The sequence below is a fragment of the Hemibagrus wyckioides genome, linkage group LG20 (genome assembly GCF_019097595.1).
Source record: "Hemibagrus wyckioides isolate EC202008001 linkage group LG20, SWU_Hwy_1.0, whole genome shotgun sequence".
Classification (NCBI taxonomy): Eukaryota; Metazoa; Chordata; class Actinopteri; order Siluriformes; family Bagridae; genus Hemibagrus; species Hemibagrus wyckioides.
The window spans coordinates 18,481,434-18,507,678 of record NC_080729.1 but is presented as its reverse complement, the minus strand read 5'-3'; the positions used below and the strand labels follow the sequence as shown (position 1 = coordinate 18,507,678).

The 26,245-nt window shown below is 40.0% G+C and overlaps 1 protein-coding gene across 1 annotated transcript in view; it reads left to right on the top strand.

Moving 5' to 3' along the window:
* Window positions 1–7,922: 7,922 nt before the first annotated feature.
* mpp7b (MAGUK p55 scaffold protein 7b) overlaps window positions 7,923–26,245 on the top strand; it is a 56,409-nt gene continuing 38,086 nt past the window's right edge. Inside the window, exons 1-5 of the mRNA XM_058418176.1 lie at window positions 7,923–8,053; window positions 11,870–11,950; window positions 14,731–14,865; window positions 24,814–24,895; window positions 25,675–25,760. Of these exons, the coding sequence (XP_058274159.1) occupies window positions 11,873–11,950; window positions 14,731–14,865; window positions 24,814–24,895; window positions 25,675–25,760 (381 nt within the window). The 5' untranslated portion in view covers window positions 7,923–8,053; window positions 11,870–11,872. The remainder of the gene's footprint in view (window positions 8,054–11,869; window positions 11,951–14,730; window positions 14,866–24,813; window positions 24,896–25,674; window positions 25,761–26,245) is intronic.

The following is a 26,245-nucleotide window of genomic DNA, read 5'->3' as shown; positions in this document are numbered from 1 at the left end:
ACTCTCTGTATGACATGATGTAGTTTGTCCACCAGGTGGCAGTATTGCCATTGAAAGGATGTGGAGCCGGTGAAAGTTTGAAAGACATCAAATCAGATCAAAAGAAGTGAACATCAGGTACCAAACACGTCTTGGCTTCTGGACTACAGAGCACGTAAGTAGGAAATTATGTCATTTTCATTTTTTATATCATACAATCTCGTTTTTCGATCAGCTCATAATCATCTATTTCAGCCAACGCCTGTTTCTGATTGTTTAGTATTTATGAGCTGAACGTTCTGAAAGTTCAGGGCTAAAGCCTTTGTCAAATTTATCATTAGTACACTTTATTTTCTGCATGGGCTGCGATACCGAATCCTGCTCTCTTCCCACCCTTCAGCGTTCAGAAGCAATGATGTGCACCTCTACTCATCACCAGAGTAAGTTTTCACTCAGCCTGGAATAACAGAATCGGAATAAATTGTGAAGGTTGTGGTGCTACAACATAACGCAAGCCAGAAATATGTTCTGAGGTTGTTGTTTTATTTTTAAATAAATGTTTAATATAAACCGTATGATCACAGAATGTAACACCCAGAGGTTGGGTGGATGGAAGAGTATCAAAACAGGTCAGTAGAGGAGAGAGTTCAGGTGGATGGAGAGAGAGAGAGAGAGAGAGAGAGAGAGAGAGAGAGTGAGTAGCCTATTAGTTGATGCTGAGTGGATGGGAAAGAAGATGAATAGAATAATGGATTGAGGATCAATAGATGGGAAACCAGTAGAGAAGATAGATAGAGATATCAAAGAGGCTAAGGAAGAGGATGGATGGATAGATGGATGGATGGATGGATGGAGGTATATCATGGAAAAAAGTTTGGATTTATGATGAAATGTTGAGGAGGTTGGTAGATGACAGCGGATGGATGCATGGATGGATGGATATCAAACGTTGAAAAAAAGATTAGCTAGATAGAAGGATATCAAGCGGGATGGTAGAGGAGATTGGATGGATGGACAGAGAAATGTTGAACAGGCTGGAGAAAAGACTGGATGGATAAGATTTAAAGCGGGATGGTAGAGGAGTTTAGATGGATGGATGGATGGATGGATGGATGGAGAAATGATTGGATGGATGGAGGGATATGGAACAGTCTGAAGAAAGAAGATTGGATTGATAAAGAAATGTTGAGAAGGTGGGTAGATGAGAGTGGATGGATGAAGGGATATCAGGCATGGAGGAATGAAGATTAGAGGGGGTTGGATGGATGGAGAAATGTTTGAAAAGGCTGGAGAGAAGTTTGGATGAAGGAAGGGATATCAAGCAAGATGGTAGAGGAGTTTGGATTGATGAAGAAATGTTGAGAAGGTTGGTAGATGAGAGTGGGTGGACATAGTGGAATAAAGATTGGATGGATGGAGGGATGTCAAGTGGGATGGTAGAGAAGATTGCATGGATGGATGGATGGAGAAATGTTGATCAGGCTAGAGAGAAGATTGGATGGGTGGAGCAATGTCAATCGAGATGGTAGAGGAGATTGGATGGATGGAGAAATGTTGAAAATGCTGGAGAGAAGATCAGATGGATGAGATTGGAATCAGGATGGTAAAAGAGATTGGATGGATAATGAAATGTTAAACAGGCTGCAGAAAAGATTGGATGGATAGAGGGATGTCAAGCGGGATGGCAGAGGACATTAGAGTTGAAAAGTTGAACAGAAGATAGGATGGATAGATAATGTGAATCTATAGTGAGGAATCTGGCTGAAAGGAGCATTGTTGAGCAGACCAGCGCAGGAAGTTGGATGGATAACGGAAATTAACAGCTTGTCTTTTAGCCAATGAATTGCGACTGGACTTGAAGACATGCGACTGGACTTATCTAAAGTTCTTCGCCATTTCTTCATCAGTTTTTTATCAGTAAAACGAAAGAAGCCTGCTGAATTAGTTTGAAACATTTACAAGTCCAGCTGCCTTGACCTATTCCTGCTAATATCTTTAGCATTCTGGATGGAGTTTCGCCTTAAATCAGACATGGAGGAGTTGAGCAGGTGGACTGCAGCTGCTTCTGGCCGTTCTCCGGATGACCACGCGTGATATAGGCCTGCACTTGGGAGTAAGAAAGAGCTACAGTGTGGGGAGTTAGCCAGGCTCAAAGAAGCCTTCAGTAACCGGAGCTGTAAATCTGGATCTCGGCGGTCCTGCAGAACACACACCTGGGATGTCTGTACCACACTCGCTGCACACATCCATCCATGTTTATCCAATGCAGCTTTACTGGCGAGGTTAATGAGGAGATTTGTTACGTTTGGACGCTCTGAAGCAGTCTGGAAGTTTGCTTCGTGGAGAGTGGCAGATCTGGTACCTTTTTCCTTAAATTAAATTTAATAATCCAAGGAAATGATTGGCAGACGTGTTGGTACGCATAATGATTTATTTTTGCCCCTTGAACAATCCTCTCATGAGTTGGGATACAGGAAGAGCAGTCCAATTTTCCCTTTCCTCAGCGAGTGCGCCATGTGCTCCTGGAATCGTAAAGATTTCGAAAACGTGCTGACAGGAATCCAGGACATTTTCTTTACTCCTGTCTCTCCATTCAGTATTAAAACCGAGAGAAATAAGATAAGAATTTTCAAGCTGGAATTACAGTACAACCAAGCCAAGATTCTGAAGCTCGGGGTCAGAAGAATGTACAGTATAAAAGATATGACATGCTTCATATCCAGTGACTTAAGCTAGTACATTCTAGCGAAGTGTTTTTATGTTATGCTAGTTTTGAAATCCGGTGTCTATCTAATGTGTCATTGTGTTCAAAGATGGACATCAGAAAGACATAAAACTGTAAAGAGCCAGCCAAGCCAAGATTCTAAAGCACGTAGCCAGAAAAGTGTACAATAGATTCCAGTCGCTTTGTATATCGTGATATTAGCCACATCTTAGAAACGTTTTGCTACATCTGGAAGTTGACAAAACAACCAAGAAACAACCAAGCCACGATTCTGAAGCTCGTGACCACCTCTAGCGAACAACATTAGCAAGATTTTTTGTCATGCTAGTTTTTGGAATCCATTGAGTTCGTAAATTAGTCTGAGGAGCCAACCAAGCCAATATTCTGAAGCATGTGGCCAGAAAAGAGTACAAAATATTCCAGTCCCTTTGTATATCGTGATATTAGCCATATTTTAGAAAGGTTTCGCTACATCTGGTTGTTTGTATGGGTGAAAAGTACAAATACACAGAAGTGTGAAGAAACAACCAAGCCACAATTCCGAAGCTCACAGCCAGAAAAGTGTGCAAAAATCCTAGGCGCTTCAAATCCCATGAAGTTAACTACATCCTAGCGAACAGCATTGATACGATTTATTGTTATGCTAGTTTTTAGAATCCGAGTTCAAAAATTTGTCTTATGAGCCAACATGTAGCCGGAAAAGTGTACAAAATATTCCAGACTCATTGTATCCTGTGATATTAGCCACATCTTAGAGATGTTTTGCTAGTTTTGCTACATCTGGTAGTTCGTACAGGTGAAAATAAATATCTACAAATACAGCTACACAAAAGTGCGAAGAAACAACCAAGCCATGATTCTGAAACTCACGTCCAGAAAAGTGTGCAAACTACATCCAACCTAGCAAACAGTATTAGCAAGTCATGCTAGTTTTGGAATCCATTGCCATTATCTTGTTTCACCGTTCCCAAATTTCTCTGAGGAGACAACCAAGCCAAAAATTTTGAAGCTTGTGGTCAGAAAAAGTGCCACAGTTAATCTCTAATGTTCTCATGTCTCCTGTTTCGCTCAGGACTTTCTTTTTAGACGTCTACATGCTCTAATTAATTTTCAGATTAAGGGATTTACACGATGCCAGTATAAAGACTACGGTAGCTTCTTTTAGCTTTCACTGTTTCATTTGTTACTAGTCAGTAAGTAACCTAGACAATATGCTCCTCCAGCTATCTCGAGCGGTAGAAGCATTTTAAGGGTCAGGTTTGTTTATTGCTGCTTTAAATTTGTCAGAACTCAATATGAATCGAATGCAGCGTAAACAGTTAGCCGGACTTAGCACTTCACTTCCTGTGTAGAATTCTGTTACTCAGTGTCCAAAGACAGTTAGACAAAGTGTGTGTTTGTGTGTGTGTGTGTGTGTGTGTCATTAAATTATATGGATTCTTTGTTGTGTTTCTAGGTGCATGTAGCATGCTAGTCACTCTGCTACATGGCCTGGAGCCTTACATGGATGCTACAGACGAGAGCAGTTTTCTTCAGGACATGCTAATGGCTAATTCTCTGCATGTACTCATCAAGGTGAAGGATCATGTGGTAGATTTCTCATTTTTAAAATTGAACACATTGTTTCTTCATAAAATAAGCAGCAATTATATAAAAAATAGCTAAAAAGGCAAATTATTCATTTATTTATTTAATTATTAGTCAGCCAGCCTTTAAATATCTACTTAATTAATAATTATTAATATTTGTTATTATATATATTTATTTATATAATTTATTTATTCTTTAAAAAATGTATATATATATATATATATATATATATATATATATATATATATATATATATATATATATATATATATATATAATTTTAGGTTTTTATTTAATTCATTAATAGAATAATTATTAATTTTTTGAGTGATTTTTTTTATTGTTTTCTCTTTTATTTTTTACTATTTATTACTCTTCTCTTCTCTCCATTTTCACTCCTCTCCTCCTTTTTTCTTCACTCCATTTTCACTCCTCTCTTCTCATAGTCACTTCTCTCCTCTCTTTTCCTCCTCTCCATTTTTTTCCTCTTGTTTCTTCTCTTCTTTTCTCTTCTCTTCTCTTCTCTTCTCTCTCTTTTCCTCCTCTCCATTTTTTTCCTCTCATTTCTTCTCTTCTCTTCTCTTCTTCAATCTTCTCTTCTCTTCTCTTCTTCAGTCTTCTCTTCTCTACTCTTCTTCACTCTTCTCTTCTCTTCTCTTCTCTTCTTCAGTCTTCTCTTCTTCAATCTTCTCTTCTCTTCTGCAATAAACCTAAACTGAGAAAGACTGATAAAAAAAGACAGAGAAAGCAATTCTCATGTTTGTTTTTTAGACTTTTTTAATTTTGAGTCAATTGTGGGCGTGACCTTTAGTTTCCAACATTCTGTACATGCACAAGCCTGTGAGCTGTCACACACACACACACACACACACACACACACACACACACACACACACCTGCTAAAGCACCCTTAGAGAACAAGTGTTCACTGGATTGGTGAAAGGCTCATGGGAGGCGAGCTGGGAAATGATTTATGAACTAAACGCTTCTGCTGGAGGCTGAAATATATAAAGTTGATATAGTGAGGCTCAGGACGCAGAGCGAGTTCCACACATACCCCGAGCTCATCTCAGCTGAGAACACAAACATGCTCTAGAACGCTCCGTCTTCATGTTTTGCTTTTCTTTTCTTTCGTTCTTTCCAGGTTGACTGCTGTGTGTTTGTGAAGAGAGTAAGTCAGGCTTCTATAGGAAATGTTTCTAGAGAAACAGGACAGAGGAGAAGGTTTAGTGTGGAGCTGTAAAAAAGAGATTTCACTCCATTTCTGTGAGTTGAATCATTACTGTTTACACAAATGAGATGAGGAGAGCTGTGAAAGAAAGAAAGAAAGAAAGAAAGAAAGAAAGAAAGAAAGAAAGAAAGAAAGAAAGAAAGAAAGAAAGAAAGAAAGAAAGAAAGAAAGAAAGAAAAAATGAAGGAATAATTTTTCTCCTCTTCATTCCTCTCTTCTCTTTTCTTCTCTTTTCCTTCTATTCTTTTTTCCCCCTCTTCTCTCCTCTCTTCTTTTTCCTTCTCTGAACTCTTCTCTTCTTTCCTCCTCCTCTCTTCACCCTATTTTCACCCCTTTCTTCTCTTTTCCTCCTCTTCTTTTCTCTTCTTTTGTTTTCATCACTTCTCTCCTCTCTTTTCCTCTTCTCTCCATCTTCTCTCTTCTCTTCTCTTCTCTTCTCTTCTCTTCTCTTCTCTTCTCTTCTCTTCTCTTCTCTTCCTCCTCCTCTCTTCACCCCATTCACCCCTTTCTTCTCTTTTCCTCCTCTCCTCTTCTAATTTTCATTGTCATTTCTGTCCTCTCTTTTCTTCCTCTCAACCCATCTTCACCCTTCTCTTTTCTTCTCTTCTCCTTTCCTTTCTCCTCTCCTCTCCTCTCCTCACTCCAGTGCTGTAGATCAGCCTCAGTAAAAGTGCTCACCTGCAGGATGAGTAAATTTGGTCTGTTCTCCGTTTTCTCCATCGCTCCTCATCCCCACTGCACGACCTCAGCAGATTCGTGTGGCTGAATGTTCAAGAAGGGGAAAAAAATCATTTCAGGAATCAGTTGATATATTTTGGCCCGTGTGTATATGAGGTGTGAGATTTGGCGGAAGGTTGAGTATGTGACACGATCAGTATGCGGAGGGAGTTTTATGTGCAGCGATGTCGACTCGGTTCAGACATCCGGCCTCGAGAGAGAGAGAGAGAGAGTGCTGCCCGCGGCCTACATGTGGCTGTGTCTTGGCCCGGAGCTCCGTCTACGGAGAAGAAAAAGCTCTGACATTGTTTTCCTAAATCCAGCTGTTATAAAACATGCTCTTTTTATCCACGCTGTCTTTTATATACGAGCTCGTCGCTACACGAGGGCCGTAAATATGAATGGGCAATTTCACGGCAGTTTGTCTTTCGCTCGTCTGTCTCAGAGACGGAAGCTTCCAGAGCCGAGGTGTCCAGCTGCACAAGCAAGGTCCAGGATGGTTTGGTGATTTCCTGCTTAATGACACCTGATTTAGCTGTCCTGGAGTCGGACGTCCTCGCTGCAGACAGACAGACCCAGAGACAGACAGACAGTTAAACAGACAGACAGGTCATAATTCTTCCCCTAATCTCGCCGTCTTGTTGTTCTGAGGCTCCGTCTCTGCTCAACGAATTAACCATCCACACTCCAGCTAATAACACACTAATAATAATCATCATATATATATATTTTATTCCGATGGCACTTTCTTAATAACCCGCTGCGATCCCGCTCGGTTAACCGTTACGTCCTGTTTGGGTCGAAATGCCCTGTCTTTAAATTTCTCCTGAACGTAAATCAGCAGCAGCTCCATGATTTTTCCAGCGTGGAACGTGACGCGGTCGGGCGTTGGGTTTTTCTTCTTCTAATGAACACAGAAAAGCATTTTTAACCGTAATATTTATATTACAGAGATGATATTCAGGTCAGGTTAACCCTGAGAGCAGGAAAGTGGAAAAGAAGGGAGGATGAAAGGAAAAAAGGAAGGAAGAACAGCAGAAAGGAAGGCAGGAAAGAAAGAAAGAAAGAAAGAAAGAAAGAAAGAAAGAAAGAAAGAAAGAAAGAAAGAAAGAAAGAAAGAACAGCAAAAAGAAAGAAAGAAAGAAAGAAAGAAAGAAAGAAAGAAAGAAAGAAAGAAGGAAGGAAGGAAGGAAGGAAGGAAGGAAGGAAGGAAGGAAGAAAAACAGCAGAAAGAAAGAAAGAAGGAAGAAAGGAAGGAGGGAGGAAAAGAAAGAAAGAAAGAAAGAAAGAAAGAAAGAAAGAAAGAAAGAAAGAAAGAAAGAAAGAAAGAAAGAAAGAAAGAACAGCAAAAAGGAAGGCAGAAAGAAAGAAAGGAAGAAAAACAGCAGAAAGAAAGAAAGAAAGAAAGAAAGAAAGAAAGAAAGAAAGAAAGAAAGAAAGAAAGAAAGAAAGAAAGAAAGAAAGAAGGAAGGAGGGAGGAAAAGAAAGAAAGAAAGAACAGCAAAAAGGAAGGCAAAAAGAAAGAAAGAAAGAAAGAAAGAAAGAAAGAAAGAAAGAAAGAAAGAAAGAAAGAAAGAAAGAAAGAAAGAAAGAAAAAGAAAGAACAGCAAAAAGGAAGGCAAAAAGAAAGAAAGAAAGAAAGAAAGAAAGACTGAGGTCAGGTTAGCCCTGAGAGAAGGTCAGATGGTGTTCAGGTCCTCTGCAGCTCCTTCACACAGGTTTTCTCTCCACAGCTCCATGAGAGGTTACAGAGGTTCAACACCCAGAAACCAGCACCAGTCCAGGAGCACGCTGAACATCTGGCACATCAGGTGAGACATCGCTCCTGAGGCCTGACGCACTGTTCAGAGACGGAGGAAGAGAGGAAGAGAAGAAAGAGAGAAAGAAATAAACAGAAGAACATGAACACCTATAAACCATAAGCTGCAAAATGAATGCAGCAGAAATAACATTAACTAACTAAGGAATTTTACATTTTATATATTTAATCAATTTATTAACAGAAAGAAAGAAATGCAAAGGAATAACAATAAATAAAATAAATAAATAAATAAATAAATAAATGTAACAGAAAGAAAAAAGGCAAAGGAATAACAATAAATAAATAAATAAAACAAAGTAAAAAGGCAAAGGAATAACAATAAATAAATAAATGTAACAGAAAAAAAAGAAAGAACGAAAGAAAGAAAGGCAAGTTAAAAAAAACAATAAACAAATAAAGAAATGCAATTAAATAAGCGAAACAATCATGTTCACACCATCAGGGGGAAAAATATCCGATATTAAGACTAAACTAAGGTGTATGAACCCGATTACAGATGTTCACTGGCAACATGCAGAGCTGTGGTTTAACATTTAGAGCCAGAGACCAGAGTTCAGCAAACCAAAGCAGTTCTTATTCGTTTTTACTCATTTTTTATGGGTTTGTTTGAGCAGACAATGCAGATGTCTTTAGTGGACATTTAAACAAACATGACTTGCTCTTTTGTTTACATGTTCTGATGTTTGGTTTGTGTATGTTAATTAATGCAATAAATCTGCAATAGATAGATAGATAGATAGATAGATAGATAGATAGATAGATAGATAGATAGATAGATAGAGCCCTATTTATTGTTAATTAAAGAAGTGTTAATGTGAACATTACTGATTATAGAGCCAGTGATGTTCTGGAGTCAAAATTTTCAGGACAGATGAGTGGAATAAATGAATAATCAAACAAATGAACAAAAGACGAAAGGAATGAATCAACTGATATCCATCCATCTATCATTCCATCCATCCATTCATACAACCATCCATTTATCCATCCATCCGTCAATCCATCCATCCATCTATCCATCCATCCATCATTCCATCCATCCGTCTGTCCATCCATCCATCATTCCATCCATCCATCCCACTGTCCTTCCATCCATCCATCCATCATTCCATCCATCCATCTTTGGAGAATTGCTGCCTTTCCGTTTCTTGAGTGAGACAAATCCAGTGTTATTTTTCCATCTGAAAAACCTTCCAAGTTGCAGAATGGAAGATTTCTTCTGGACGTTTCTCCCACAGTTACTTGTGAGTAAGCTGAAGAAGAGTAATTTTACATGTGGATTCAAACGAACACATCCATCCATTTTAACTCTTTTATCTTCCGTGTTATGATGGATCCAGTGCCGTGTCCCAGGAACAATGGCTTTGAAGCAAGAATAAGACTATAATACAGAACATTACACCATCCATATTTACACCTGGGGCAATTTAGCAAAGCCAAATCCAGCTGGTTGGACGAAAACAGAGAACCTCAAGAACAACCACACACACAGCAGGAGAACATGTAACAGGAACTCTAACTCATGATCGAACCAGGGACCCTGGAGCTCTGGGGCAACAACATGTTACAAATTTGTCTTCATTCCATATACAGCGACTTCTTTATTCTTTATAATTCTTCCCAGTTCTTGGTGGGGAAGAGCTTCGGATTGGACATAATCCACATCTCCTGGAAGAAGAGGACAGCTTCTGTAGAGCAGCTTCTGATGAACTTAGCATGTCCATCTCACTGACGTCCCCCTGTGCCTTAAATATCAATCTCGATGCTAATACTTTCTCGCCGAATCATGCAAAAGCCATTTAGCGGATTCTTCTCGGTGGTCATCGGTTCAGATCTGCAGAAGACGACCACTCGATGGCCGGCTGTTTCTTTAAAGCACACACCAGGTTTGAGCCGTATCTCTTTCCATTTGGCTGCTGACTGCGAGCAAGGAGGACATTTTGGTGCTTTAAGCTGCTAAAACCATTTTTCCACATGTCACAGCTCGCAGCCCTGTGTCGAGTTTCATGTTAATGTCAGGTCTGGTGACGTTCATGACCGCACCGCATCGAGCTTGGCCAGTCTGGATGGTGGAGCTCTGGCACCAACCGTTTCTTTTCTCAATGACTTGTGGCCTTTTGACCTGCAACGCAAACAGTGGTGCTATATTTACGCTCGCTTTTCTAGGGCTCCCCGTCCGACCTTCCGTCCCATTGGCTGGCTGGATTTCAGCGCCGTCTTCAGAGAATTGCTGCCTTTCAGTTTCTTGAGTGAGACAAATCCAGTGTTATTTTTCCATCTGAAAACCTTTTCTTCCAAGTTCCAGCAGGATGGAAGATTTCTTCAGGAAGTTTCTCCCACAGTAACTTGTGAGTAACCTGAAGAATTCCGGTATTTTGGATGTGGATTCATCCGAACACTGGGAGTAGTTATCGAACCCTCAATCTACACACTAAATATGGTGCCTAAATAGTACAGGAGTTTGGGCTGCATCCCAAATTGGAAGATTCTGCATACTGTAGTTATCATGGGTGACACAATCAGAAGTTGGATCACTGTACTGATCTAAAAGGACTGAAATGAAACAAGGCAATAAACAGAAAAGTTTTGGGACACCCCTCTAAATCATTGAGTTCAGGTGTTGTTTTTCAGGTGTTCGGCTCGGCCCCTTAGTTCCAGTGAAAGGAACTCTTAATGCTTCAGCTTCATACCAAGACATTTTGGACAATTTCATGCTTTGTGTGAAGAGTTTGGGGATGACCCCTTCCTGTTCCAACATGACTGTACACCAGTGACCAAAGCAAAGTCCATAAAGACATGGATGAAAAGTTTGGTGTGGAGGAACTTGTCCTGACCTCAACCCCATAGAACACCTTTGGGATGAATTAGAGTGGAGACAGACCTTCTCCTCCAACATCAGTGCCTGACCTCACAAATGTGCTTCTAGAGGAACGGTCAAAAATTCCCATAAACACACTCCTTAACCTTGTGGAAAGCCTTCCCAGAAGAGTTGAAGCTGTTATAGCTGCAAAGGGCGGGGCAACTCCATAGTACATTCACGTGCATGTAAAAACAGACGTCCCGAAACTTTTGGCAATATAGCATAGCTAACATGCTAATATAAAGCATGCTAGCATCAGCTGTTATTGCAGCAGGTTTTTGCATTTTGACCTCATGTTAGTGGAGTGAATTGTGAATTTCTCAGACATTATTTTAAGTTGGATTAAAACAAAACAAACTCAGCTCGAAGATAACCTTCGTTTCAACTCTCAGTTCTAGTGTTTTCTCAGAGCAGCTCGGGATCCTCCTTCTTCAGAGTATTTTTTTTAAAATTTAGAGAATATTTTCCCTTTTTCACAAAACACAGGTTAGCTTTAAAAATAATCTTAAATCGTTTTTAAAATAATTCATTATCCGGCTCCCTCGTGTGTTGCTCAATCTCAATTAAATTGTTTTGTAGGCTCGAGGGTCATTTTCAATCCTCCATCATTGTTGGTGATGAACAGGGTGATGATTTAGACTTTTTAATATGTTTGGATTAATACGCAGCAGAACTCTCTGAACGCCGGCCATTGAGAGGTCTGAAAAGCACGATGGTGTTTTATTGGCTCTGGTAGGAATATTACAGTAACTCGGGGTTAAAAGAGCCAATGCAAGTATTAAACATGGCTCATTTGTTACAGATACAAGAGAAAGCAAAGATAAGTGTCGAGTTGCCAAAAAGAAATAAATAAAAATAATCATGGTGCTATTTACTCTGAAATTATTTCTTTTTAGGCTGTATACGTTTTATGTTGATAATTTAATATTTGTCTTTTTTTTACAGGTAATGAAGGAATTGCATGCTTTAGAGGCCAGACCAGAGATTAAGGAGCTGATGCACGTGTTATCTAAACCACACGTGCAGGTAAAGTAAAACACGGAGGGGAAAAACCGTCCAAAAGCACAAAGCAAACTCCCAATGGCAAAACAAGTAGGAGTCGGGTGATTATCATAACGTAGGGTGAGAACACAGCGGGAAAAAAAGGGAAAGAAACAGGTCCAAACCCACCAAACTTGAACCAGTGCTTGGTACAGGATGCTTACGAGGACATGACACTGATAGATCACGTTGATGACGCGACACACGAGGGTTTAAATGCACGGACAATCAAAGGAGAAAACACAGGACAGGTGAGATTAATCAGGTTAATGATGTGGCAAAGCAAAAAATAAACGATAGACACGTGGAAGTGAGCTCACACTGCCAGTTGCCCTGTGCACTCGTGGCAAGTAGCATGTGTGTAGTCATGATTTAAAATAGGTTTTGCAGGAAATCACCGCATCTACACTATTTTGCCAAAAGTTTTGGGACACCCCTCCTAATCATTGAGTTCAGGTGTTGTTTTTCAGGGGTTGGTCTCGGCCCCTTAGTTCCAATGAAAGGAACTCTTAATGCTTCAGCTTCATACCAAGACATTTTGGACAATTTCATGCTCTTTGTGGGAACAGTTTGGGGATGACCCCTTCCTGTTCCAACATGACTGCACACCAGTACACAAAGCAAGGTCCATAAAGACATGGATGAGTGAGTTTGGTGTGGAGGAACTTGACTGACCTCAACCCCATAGAACACCTTTGGGATGAATTAGAGTGGAGACTGTGAGCCAGACCTTCTCGTCCAACATCAGTGCCTGACCTCACAAATGCGCTTCTAGAGGAATGGTCAAAAATCTCAATGATCATAAACACACTCCTAAACCTTGTGGAAAGCCTTCCCAGAAGAGTTGAAGCTGTTATAACTGCAAAGGGCGGGACAACTCCATATTACATTCATGTGCATGTAAAGGCAGACATCTTAAAACTTTTGGCAATATAGTGTACACAGCTAACAACTTCATTTGTAAAATCTCCATGTTCTTTGTTAAACGTTCTTTGCTTGGATGATTAACAAAAAAAGAAAAGATAGAAAGCATAGAATATGGAAAATAAACTTGTAAATTGGAAACACAAATGGATAGATATTGTATTTCCCATTTGTCTTTTCCACTCTCGCGTCGTTTCCAAACATAATTCCCAATTAGTCTCTTACATTCCCTTTTCCATTTCCAACCGCATGTCCAACTGTCAATCAAAGCCTGAGGAGCTGCTTCCAAATCAACTCGAGCAGTGGAAAAAAAAAAGAAAAGAAGCAAGATGACACTCAAAGCCCTGCTCTTTGGCTTCTGGTTTTGTTGCCGGAAAAATCTCAAGTTTGACCAGACACTGATTAACGTCATTACTACACGCGAAAAAACGCATGGAACTAAAACTCATCTAGAATTTTCCCTTCAGCATCGTGTCCTATATAACTGTAACTGTCACTTCGGTACAAATACACTGACATTCATTTCTGGTCTACTTCAAGTTTTTTCCTTCACAAAAGCCCAGGCTTATTATGTTCTGAATCAGTTTTTGGTGTGACAACAAGTTTATCTGTCATCCACGAGTCGGTGTTGATGGCCGGCCCGGAGGAAGTTGATCGACAGCTTGGAATTGAAAAAAAGGCGAATTGGGAAATGCAACGTTTCCAAACGCCTCGTTTCCATTTCCGAGCTTAATCCCTGTTGTTTTTTAGCAAGGTTCGATCCCTCGTACACTCCTCTGTGTCTCGCTATTTACTCTGGCGCTAACCTTCGGAGGATGTGAACGAGCAGCTAACCTTACTTAGCTTTAAGCTTTGTAACTATACAGCAAGGCAGATGTGAGACGTCAGGTGGATGTAAGAACAGTAAGACCTCCGCTAGGTATCTCTTCTTTCCTTTCACACGCCCGAGGTTCAGGCTTTCACGGGGTCGGAGTTCACCTTGATAAACGGTGGGAAGTGAAATGAGCTGATAACAACAACAGATTCTTTTATTTGCTCTCGCCTTTTTCTTTTTACCGAATTATCATCACTTTTTTTTATTATTTGCTCCAGGGCAGCTTTTAATCTTCCCAATCATTTGTTCAGGCAACTGTCTGAGATTTCCTGATAGCATTAGCATCAGTATCAGTCACATCTAATAGCCTGAATACACTTCGTGTCGGTGTAGTTCCACAGGAGAAAAAAAAAAAGGAGTGTACTAATCCAGTCCTTATTTGGTAGGATTCTTGTAGCTAGCTTGAAACGGGGGCTTTGGGGAGAAAATCAATCTTAACGAATGTGCTTTTCCTGGAGACAACGCAAATGTTAGGGAAGCATGATTATTAATGCTAAGCTAGCCATAGTGTCCTGCATCATAGCCAATCGAAACATCACACAACCCCGGGATTCAGGTTTTCTCTTCCTGAACGACTCGAAGGACAGAGAAATACTTTTCTGCCTTAGAAGACATTGGCAGAGGTTTCTGCACAGGAGCTTAAGCAGTGACAGCTTCATTCATTCAGTGGTTTAACGATACACTGCTACTTGGATCATTTGTTGTTCTCCATTTTTAAAAAAAATATAAATATATATATATATATATATATATATATATATATATATATATATATATATATATATATATACACACACACTAATTCTCATCTTCACCGTAATGATGGATGTTCAAACATACCGACGAATAATAAAAGTCTGCTGTTGAGAGGCTCTCGCGTACTTCCACGGCACACAATGGCGTCTTGTTTTTCTAAAAGTTTTGGCACTTACTCTTATACAAACGAAGCTCTCTCTTTTTTTTTCAGGACCTTCTCTCAGTGCACGACAGCGTGGCCCAGAACGATTACGAGCCCAGACTTCCATTGCTGGCGGCTGACGATGATGAAGATGAAGAAGACTCGGTCAGGATTATTCAGATGATGAAAAGCAAAGAACCTCTGGTTAGTTTTTCTGGGGCGTTGAAATATTTACCTGCCTTACTCTGTTAAGAAGGAATGGAAAAGAAATGGACTCTGTGTAATTATCAGATGAATGTAGTTACTACGTCTCAGTTGGAATTTTTGGGAACCTAGGTTTGCGCCGCTGGCGTCTGCACCTCAGTTAATTACGAATATCTAGTGATAAATTACACCAAAAGTGTAGCCTTAATGATGGAGTTATTTGGGATAAATTTTGTTTCTCAGTCGTCAGCTGATCCTCTCATATCTTATACCCATCAGGAATAACATTATGACCACCTGCTTAATATTGTGTTGGTCCCCATTTTTGCTGCCAAATCAGCCCTGACCCTTGGAGGAATGTACTCCACTAGATACCTGAAGGTGTGCTGTGGTATCTGGCACCAAGATGTTAGTTTCAGATCCTTTAAGGATCTCATGGAGGCCCCACCTCACAACTTACAGGACTTAAAGGATACTTTTGATAGATACTGACCAGTGCAGTGCAAGAGCTGCAGTTTTGGAGATGCTCTGATCCAGTTGTCTATCCGCCATCACAATTTGGCCTCAAATCCTTACGCTTGCCCATTTTTCCTGCTTCTAACATCAACTTTGAGGACAAAATGTTGACTTGCTGCCTAATATATCCCACCCACTAACAGGTGCCATGATGAGGAGATCATCAGTCTTATTCACTTCACCTGGCACTGGTCAGGATGTTATGCCTGTATATAACAGTTTAAAGAAGAAAAGGATTTCTGAATCAAGTCAGATAGAAATATATCTGCCATTAATATGCTTTATTTCTGTATACATTTGGTTCCAGTTCCATCATTTAGAAAAGGTTCACTGTAGATTTATTTACTTTTTTTTTGTACAATTTTTTTTTACCCTCATCTACACCGCATCATCTTTCCGTTGAACCCCGGACTTTTCCGTCTTGTAGGAATTATTTTTAATGAAAGCTGAAATAAATGCGGTTCGAATGAGAAGTACATGCTCTCTGGGAGATATTACGAGGGACGTTTCGAATCACGGTATTACCGAAGCCGCACAGATTGGAGGCTATAATAACAGGGACGCTCGGCCGCAGAACCTCCACAATTCCGTTTTCCGTCTCGCTAAAAGAAGCATCTGGAGTCACGTTTGTGTGTGTGTGTGTGTGTGTGTTTTATTATTATTATTAAACTTCAAAAACATTACCTGTACTTGGAGTTGTCTTTCCAGGATGTAACACACAAACAGCCCAGGATCGAACAAAAGATCCAGGCCTGATATCCGGCTTTCCTGACTGACCCGCCGCTGGCGTTCCGATCGTAATAAAACGCTGTAAAGATCGTGACTTCATTTTCCTCCTAACATCTGGCAGGAGTGGGAGTGGGAGTAGGAAGAGGGATATATGAGAGCTTGTCATTTATGAATGGAGCTTTATGAAATCCAGGAGGCAGAAAGGAAAGTTTATCATCACTTTTTCTTCCCCACGTGTGCCATGCTCAAGCGGTTTTGTTTTTCTTCCCCTTCCCCTTGTTCTCGTTTCTGCCCCCATTATGATTGGAACGAAGATGAATCGTTCGAAGGCTTCAATTTACTCATCGGAGAGTTACACGTCGTAAGTCACGGAGAAGTGAAATAAAAACACGCCGGACGTGTGATTTTCATCAAGGGGAATAACGGGAGGCTTTTTTGGCTGTAGGTTGTTTAATTTTTGGTTTGATAGAGAAAACGTGTTTTTTTTTTTTTTACACGTGTGTACTGTTGATTTGTAAAATAAAGCAGTTCCAGATTAAACCCCTTTTTAAACACTAGCAAAGTCTTGACTGTCCTTTCGTCGGGTGAAGCTGTTAAATACATCAAATATACCGTAGAAGTGGCCCTCTGTCAGCCGTTCTCTAACAATTTGGTAATCTGATCCTAAGAAATATGGCTTCGGTTCTCACCAGCAGCTTTGCCGTGCCCCTCGGGTCTCCACGAACTGCCAGCAGTGATTAGGTGTTTTAAAAAAAGCCGAAGTCGGACTGTAGAGTGGATCGGAACCTCGAGTACATATGGAGTCCATCAGACCGGCGCAGGCCGCCGCCCGCTCCTCTTGCTGATGATGAGTAATTGAGCAGCCGCCGGCTAAAAAAAGGGCTCCTGCTTTTGTTCAGAACGGGAGCGTGTCGTCTGAGTGAAGCTCGAACTGGTGTCTATTTTCTACACGCTACTGAGAGCTGGAGGTAAACACTGAGGCCTCGGAGTCCCTCTGGTTTATAAAGATGGTATAAAGGAGGAGGGAGGAGATGCTGTGCTTCTCGTAATGGAAGTTAAACCTGTATGGTCTTTAGTAATTATCGCACTTAGGAATTATTGTGTTTATCCTACTGAGTGTTTATCATCCTGAGTATTTACTCCCCTGAGTATTTATCCCCCTGAGTATTTATCCTCCTGAGTATTTATCATCCTGAGTATTTACTCCCCTGAGTATTTACTCCACTGAGTATTTATCCCCCTGAGTATTTATCCCCCTGAGTATTTATCCTCCTGAGTATTTATCATCCTGAGTATTTATCCTCATGAGTATTTATCCCCCTGAGTATTTATCCTCCTGAGTATTTATCATCCTGAGTATTTATCCTCATGAGTATTTATCCTCCTGAGTATTTATCCTCCTGAGTATTTATCCTCCTGAGTATTTATCATCCTGAGTATTTATCCTCCTGAGTATTTACTCCCCTGAGTATTTATCCCCCTGAGTATTTATCATCCTGAGTATTTATCATCCTGAGTATTTATCCTCCTGAGTATTTACTCCCCTGAGTATTTATCCTACTGAGTATTTACTCCCCTGAATATTTATCCTACTGAGTATTTATCCCCCTGAGTATTTATCCTCCTGAGTATTTACTCCCCTGAGTATTTACTCCTCTGAGTATTTATCCCCCTGAGTATTTATCCTCCTGAGTATTTACTCCCCTGAGTATTTACTCCTCTGAGTATTTATCCCCCTGAGTATTTATCATCCTGAGTATTTATCATCCTGAGTATTTATCCCCCTGAGTATTTATCCTCCTGAGTATTTACTCCCCTGAGTATTTATCCCCTGAGTATTTATCCTACTGAGTATTTACTCCTCTGAGTATTTATCCCCCTGAGTATTTATCCTCCTGAGTATTTACTCCCCTGAGTATTTACTCCTCTGAGTATTTATCCCCCTGAGTATTTATCCTACTGAGTATTTACTCCCCTGAGTATTTACTCCCCTGAGTATTTATCCCCCTGAGTATTTATCCTCCTGAGTATTTACTCCCCTGAGTATTTACTCCTCTGAGTATTTATCCCCCTGAGTATTTATCCTCCTGAGTATTTACTCCCCTGAGTATTTACTCCTCTGAGTATTTATCCCCCTGAGTATTTATCCTCCTGAGTATTTACTCCCCTGAGTATTTACTCCTCTGAGTATTTATCCCCCTGAGTATTTATCCCCCTGAGTATTTATCCTCCTGAGTATTTACTCCCCTGAGTATTTACTCCTCTGAGTATTTATCCCCCTGAGTATTTATCCTCCTGAGTATTTACTCCCCTGAGTATTTACTCCTCTGAGTATTTACTCCCCTGAGTATTTACTCCTCTGAGTATTTATCCCCCTGAGTATTTATCCTACTGAGTATTTACTCCTCTGAGTATTTATCCCCCTGAGTATTTATCCTCCTGAGTATTTACTCCCCTGAGTATTTACTCCTCTGAGTATTTATCCCCCTGAGTATTTATCCTACTGAGTATTTATCCTCCTGAGTATTTATCATCCTGAGTATTTATCCTCCTGAGTATTTATCCCCCTGAGTATTTATCCCCCTGAGTATTTATCATCCTGAGTATTTATCCTCCTGAGTATTTACTCCCCTGAGTATTTACTCCACTGAGTATTTATCCCCCTGAGTATTTATCCTCCTGAGTATTTACTCCTCTAGTATTTACTCCCCTGAGTATTTACTCCTCTGAGTATTTATCCCCCTGAGTATTTATCCCCCTGAGTATTTATCCTCCTGAGTATTTACTCCCCTGAGTATTTACTCCCCTGAGTATTTACTCCACTGAGTATTTATCCCCCTGAGTATTTATCCTCCTGAGTATTTATCATCCTGAGTATTTATCCTCATGAGTATTTATCATCCTGAGTATTTATCCTCATGAGTATTTACTCCTCTGAATATTTACTCCCCTGAGTATTTACTCCTCTGAGTATTTATCCCCCTGAGTATTTATCCTCCTGAGTATTTACTCCTCTGAGTATTTATCCTCCTGAGTATTTACTCCCCTGAGTATTTACTCCTCTGAGTATTTACTCCCCTGAGTATTTACTCCTCTGAGTATTTATCCCCCTGAGTATTTATCCTACTGAGTATTTACTCCTCTGAGTATTTATCCCCCTGAGTATTTATCCTCCTGAGTATTTACTCCCCTGAGTATTTACTCCTCTGAGTATTTATCCCCCTGAGTATTTATCATCCTGAGTATTTATCCTCCTGAGTATTTACTCCCCTGAGTATTTATCATCCTGAGTATTTATCCCCCTGAGTATTTATCCTCCTGAGTATTTATCATCCTGAGTATTTACCCCCCTGAGTATTTATCATCCTGAGTATTTATCCTCCTGAGTATTTATCATCCTGAGTATTTACTCCCCTGAGTATTTATCCTCCTGAGTATTTACTCCCCTGAGTATTTATCATCCTGAGTATTTGTCATCCTGAGTATTTACCCCCCTGAGTATTTATCATCCTGAGTATTTACCCCCCTGAGTATTTATCATCCTGAGTATTTATCATCCTGAGTATTTACCCCCCTGAGTATTTATCATCCTGAGTATTTATCATCCTGAGTATTTACCCCCCTGAGTATTTATCATCCTGAGTATTTATCATCCTGAGTATTTACCCCCCTGAGTATTTATCATCCTGAGTATTTACTCCCCTGAGTATTTATCCTCCTGAGTATTTACTCCCCTGAGTATTTATCCTCCTGAGTATTTACTCCCCTGAGTATTTATCATCCTGAGTATTTGTCATCCTGAGTATTTACCCCCCTGAGTATTTATCATCCTGAGTATTTACCCCCCTGAGTATTTATCATCCTGAGTATTTATCATCCTGAGTATTTACCCCCCTGAGTATTTATCATCCTGAGTATTTATCCTCCTGAGTATTTATCATCCTGAGTATTTACTCCCCTGAGTATTTATCATCCTGAGTATTTACTCCCCTGAGTATTTATCATCCTGAGTATTTATCCTCCTGAGTATTTATCCCCCTGAGTATTTATCCTCCTGAGTATTTATCATCCTGAGTATTTATCCTCCTGAGTATTTATCCTCCTGAGTATTTACCCCCCTGAGTATTTACTCCCCTGAGTATTTACCCCCCTGAGTATTTATCCTCCTGAGTATTTATCATCCTGAGTATTTATCCCCCTGAGTATTTATCCTCCTGAGTATTTATCCTCCTGAGTATTTATCATCCTGAGTATTTACCCCCCTGAGTATTTACCCCCCTGAGTATTTATCCTCCTGAGTATTTATCCTCCTGAGTATTTACTCCCCTGAGTATTTATCCTCCTGAGTATTTATCCCCCTGAGTATTTATCCTCCTGAGTATTTACCATCCTGAGTATTTATCATCCTGAGTATTTATCCTCCTGAGTATTTATCCTCCTGAGTATTTACCCCCCTGAGTATTTACTCCCCTGAGTATTTACCCCCCTGAGTATTTATCATCCTGAGTATTTATCCTGCTGAGTATTTACTCCCCTGAGTATTTATCCTCCTGAGTATTTATCATCCTGAGTATTTACCCCCCTGAGTATTTACTCCCCTGAGTATTTATCCTCCTGAGTATTTATCCCCCTGAGTATTTATCCCCCTGAGTATTTATCATCCTGAGTATTTATCCTCCTGAGTATTTATCATCCTGAGTATTTATCCCCCTGAGTATTTATCCTCCTGAGTATTTATCATCCTGAGTATTTATCCCCCTGAGTATTTATCCTCCTGAGTATTTATCCTCCTGAGTATTTATCATCCTGAGTATTTACCCCCCTGAGTATTTACTCCCCTGAGTATTTATCATCCTGAGTATTTACCCCCCTGAGTATTTACTCCCCTGAGTATTTATCCCCCTGAGTATTTATCCCCCTGAGTATTTATCCCCCTGAGTATTTACTCCCCTGAGTATTTATCCTCCTGAGTATTTAGCATCCTGAGTATTTATCATCCTGAGTATTTATCATCCTGAGTATTTACCCCCCTGAGTATTTATCCTCCTGAGTATTTATCATCCTGAGTATTTACCCCCCTGAGTATTTATCCTCCTGAGTATTTAGCATCCTGAGTATTTATCCTACTGAGTATTTATCCTCCTGAGTATTTATCATCCTGAGTATTTATCATCCTGAGTATTTATCCCCCTGAGTATTTATCATCCTGAGTATTTATCATCCTGAGTATTTATCATCCTGAGTATTTATCCCCCTGACTATTTATCCCCCTGAGTATTTACCATCCTGAGTATTTACCCTCCTGAGTATTTATCATCCTGAGTATTTACCCTCCTGAGTATTTATCATCCTGAGTATTTACCATCCTGAGTATTTACCCTCCTGAGTATTTACCCTCCTTATCATTCTGTGTATTCATCATCCTGAGGATATATTGTCCTGAGTATTTATCCCCCTGACTATTTACTCCCCTGAGTATTTACCATCCTGAGTATTTACCATCCTGAGTATTTACCCTCCTGAGTATTTATCATCCTGAGTATTTACCATCCTGAGTATTTATCATCCTGAGTATTTACCATCCTGAGTATTTACCCTCCTGAGTATTTATCATCCTGAGTATTTATCATCCTGAGTATTTACCCCCCTGAGTATTTATCCTCCTGAGTATTTAGCATCCTGAGTATTTATCCTCCTGAGTATTTAGCATCCTGAGTATTTATCATCCTGAGTATTTATCATCCTGAGTATTTACCCCCCTGAGTATTTATCCTCCTGAGTATTTATCCTCCTGAGTATTTATCATCCTGAGTATTTATCATCCTGAGTATTTATCCCCCTGACTATTTATCCCCCTGAGTATTTACCATCCTGAGTATTTATCATCCTGAGTATTTATCATCCTGAGTATTTATCCCCCTGACTATTTATCCCCCTGAGTATTTACCATCCTGAGTATTTACCCTCCTGAGTATTTATCATCCTGAGTATTTACCCTCCTGAGTATTTATCATCCTGAGTATTTACCATCCTGAGTATTTACCCTCCTGAGTATTTACCCTCCTTATCATTCTGTGTATTCATCATCCTGAGTATTTATCCCCCTGACTATTTATCCCCCTGACTATTTATCCCCCTGAGTATTTACCATCCTGAGTATTTACCATCCTGAGTATTTACCCTCCTGAGTATTTATCATCCTGAGTATTTACCCTCCTGAGTATTTATCATCCTGAGTATTTACCCTCCTGAGTATTTATCATCCTGAGTATTTACCATCCTGAGTATTTACCCTCCTGAGTATTTACCCTCCTTATCATTCTGTGTATTCATCATCCTGAGGATATATTGTCCTGAGTATTTGCCATCTTGAATATTTATCCTCCGCAGTATTTATTGCCCTGAGTCTGTATCATACTGTGTATTCATTATACTGACCATTTATTGTCCTAGGTATTCATCATCCAGGGTATTTTCCATCTTGAGTATATTTCTCATCCTGAGAATTTATTCACCTCAGTATTAATGTTCTTGAGGAGTTTTCCTTCTAAGATTTTTTTGAGCTAAGCATTCATCATTCTGAGTATTTAGTCCTGTGTGTTTATTATAAATGTCCTGTGTACCACGCTGCAGTATTGCGTATGGCATCGTGGTCTTGGCCCGTCGGACCTCAACGGGGCTGTGCAGTAACGGAACAGGTTTATCTGTAGAGGCCCTTTTCACTCGCAAAGCCCGTTTTTGTCACCACAATTTGGACAAGCGTTTATTTTCAGAGCTCGTCTAGTTGTTGACATGTGTGCGAGGGCTTAACCTAAACAGCTGTGGTTATGGAGGCCATGTTCGTACCGGTGGCCTGTTGGCAGAGCCGGAGGTGGGAGGAAGCACACATAGTACACGCTTTCTCACACGGACGCTTGGCGTTAAGTATCTGCGAGCTGAAGTGAAGTGAGCTCATGCTAATGGATGTAGAAATGAGGCACAACATTCCGTAATGTGTTTTTATTAATCAGGGGGAAAAAATCCCCTTGCGATTTATCATGCCCGGCGCTAATTTCCTTCTAATGTGGCTTAAAAGACACACGTCAAATATTTTACATGTTATGTCAACAAGTTGAAGCATTTCCACAACACTTTTCTTGTCTCAACTCAAAACTTCAAGACCAGAATTTCTCTCGCCGCTTTGGTTTTATGCTTCACTGCAGTGTTTGGATTTCGGTTCTCTCGCTAAATTATTTCAAGGCTAAAGTTTTGGTCCTCTCCGTCAGAACATCTGCGACTGCAACGTAAACTTTTTAATTTGTGTTTACTTACAGAAATAATCGGAATAAAGTACAGACCAGTGAATTACATTTCTCTTTAAGGCACGCTACATTACTGGATGCTGGAGCAGATCGATCAGGCATAACATTATGACCACTGAGAGGTGAAGTGAATAAGATTGAGTATCTCCTCATCATGGCCCCTGTTAGTGGGTGGGATATATTAGGCAGCAAGTGAACATTTTGTCTTCAAAGTTGATGTTAGAAGCAGGAAAAATGGACAAGCGTAAGGATTTGAGCTTTGAGTTTGACGAAGGGCCAAATTGTAATGGCTAGACCACTGGATCAGAGCATCTCCAGATCTGCAGCTTTTTTTTGGGGTGTTCCCGGTCTGCAATGGTCAGTATTTATCAGAAGTATCCTTTAAGTCCTGTAAGTTGTGAGGTGTGGCTCATGGAGGGCCTGCTGCTAACACACCACACCTTCGGGGATCTAGTGGAGTCCATGCCTCCATAGGGCTGTTTTGGCAGCAAAAAGGCAGGACAACACAATATTAAGCAGGTGGTCATAATATTATGCCTGATCGGTGTGGCATTACAAAATTTAAAAGCTAAGCCTAATTAAATTAAAACCTGTTTACACACTTCAAGCATGAAATAGTCTCATTTGTTTTATTATTTTAATTCTGTTTATTTCTCTATGCATTTTTAAAAATGTACTTATTTATTCATTTATTTATTTATTCATTTATTTATTTATTCACTCTTAATAGAACAACACAAAGCGTGAAATCTGTAAATGAGTCTCATCGGCTTCATTTTTTTGTCTCATATTTGCTAGAATGCCATAAACCTTTCTTTATTCAAGATATCTTTAATCTTATTTATTTTTTATTTTTTTCCAGTTGCACGGAGGTGATGTCGTGTGGTTCACGTTTCATCCATGCTACCTGGTCTTAACTTTAATTTCTTTGTCTTGGCTCATTTTTTTGGGTGTTTTTACTCATATAACAGATTACAAAATAACGTCTTCTAAGCATCATTTGAAGTGCAAATACTGTAAAAAAATAAAAGTCGCTTTTATTTTTCGGCATCTACTGTAATTTCCTCGCAGTCTAGGTGTCCGATTAAGGAAGTCGTTTCTAATATCCGAGACTCATGTCTCTCTACTCTTAATATTGTGTAGCTTTCGGTATGTAACCGACTCGGAGCAGGAAAAGCTGAAACGAATCACTGCTGAATGTCTAACTGCCGTAATTCCAACATATAAAGTTACCAAAACGTCCTTCTAAAGTATTTTTGTTCACAGAATAATGTTGCACAGGCCCGGTTCTTGTTATATTTTCTATATTCTAGCTCTATGTTTTCTATATTCTAGCCTTTTTTTAATTATGATCAGTTATTTTGTGCTGTTGTTATTTATCTCAGTATCTTCTGTACTCCAGGGAGCCACGGTTAAACGGGACAAGTCGACCGGTGCGCTCGTCGTAGCTCGGGTTATGAGAGGAGGAGCTGCAGACAGAGTCGGTGAGCACGGCTAACATATATGGGTCAAATATAATACACACGTTAACATTAATAAAAGGAAATAAAACAGAAACAGCAACATTAAGGACAAATTAGGAAAATGCTGCATCTTGCCCCACTTTCATCTATCCATCCATCCGTTTTCTGTAGTGTTTATCCTGCACAGGGTCACAGGAGATTCAGGGCACAAGGTGAGGGACACATTAACCATCTCTCTCTCTCACACACACACACACACACACACACACACGCACAGGACAATTTAGAGATGCAAATCAGCCTACAGCACCTGTTTCTGGACTGATGGATGAAACCAGAGAACCCTGAGGAAACCCTGAGGCACAGGGAGAACATTGAGGCAAACATGCTAACCGCTAAAACACTGCCTCTCGTTTCTCATTATACTGTATCACAGCGGCTCTGGTATTAGATCCAGTCACGAGGCAATTCTCTTAAAAATTGCTTTTAAACCAAAAAACCAACAGAAAACCAATAAAAATCCAAAGTTTATTTCTAAATAACAGAAGCGAGAACTGGAAGTATCTTGATTTATGGAGGTTTCACAACGTTAGATATAAACAGATGGAACGTAATATGCGACATTATTTATAAATGAAAAAATTTAAATTGTCCTTTTTGGCAAGTTGCTGTGATACAAAAGAAATAAAAATGAAAAAAAGCAGAAAATGGAACTGGATTTTTTTTATTATTTATAAATGAAAAACATTTTTGGACCCTCCTGAAACTCCATGTCTCCTCCTGCCCTTTTTTGGATTCAGGTCTTATCCATGAAGGTGATGAGCTCAGGGAGGTCAATGGAGTCCTGATGCAAGACAAGAAACCTGAGGAGATCATCCCCATCCTGGTAGAGTGGGGTTAGGGATAGGAGCTAGGGTTAGGGGTTAGGGATCGGAGGTTAGGACTTAAGGGATTAGAGGTTATGGGGCAGGGGTTAGACGTTAGGAGTTAAGGTTAAGGGGCAGTGGTTAAGTTTATGAGTTAGGGATTAAGGGTTTAAGGATTAGGAGTTAGAGGTTAGTGTGAGGGTTTAGGGGTTAGGAGTTATTGTTACGGTTGGGGTTAAGTTTAAGGGTAAGGGGTTAAGTTTAAGGGTTAGAGGTTAGTGTGAGGGTTTTGGGGTTAGGAGTTGGGGGTTATTGTTAGAGTTGAGGTTTGGGGTTAGGGGTTAAGGATTAAGGTTAGGGATTAAGGTTTAAGAGACAGGGTTAGGGTTAAGGGTTAAGGTTAATTGTTGGGGGTTAAGGTTTATGGTTAGGGGTTAAGGTTTAGGGATAGGATTAGGGGTTAAGGTTAAGTCTAAAGGTCAGGGTTTTAGGTTAGGGTTAGGTT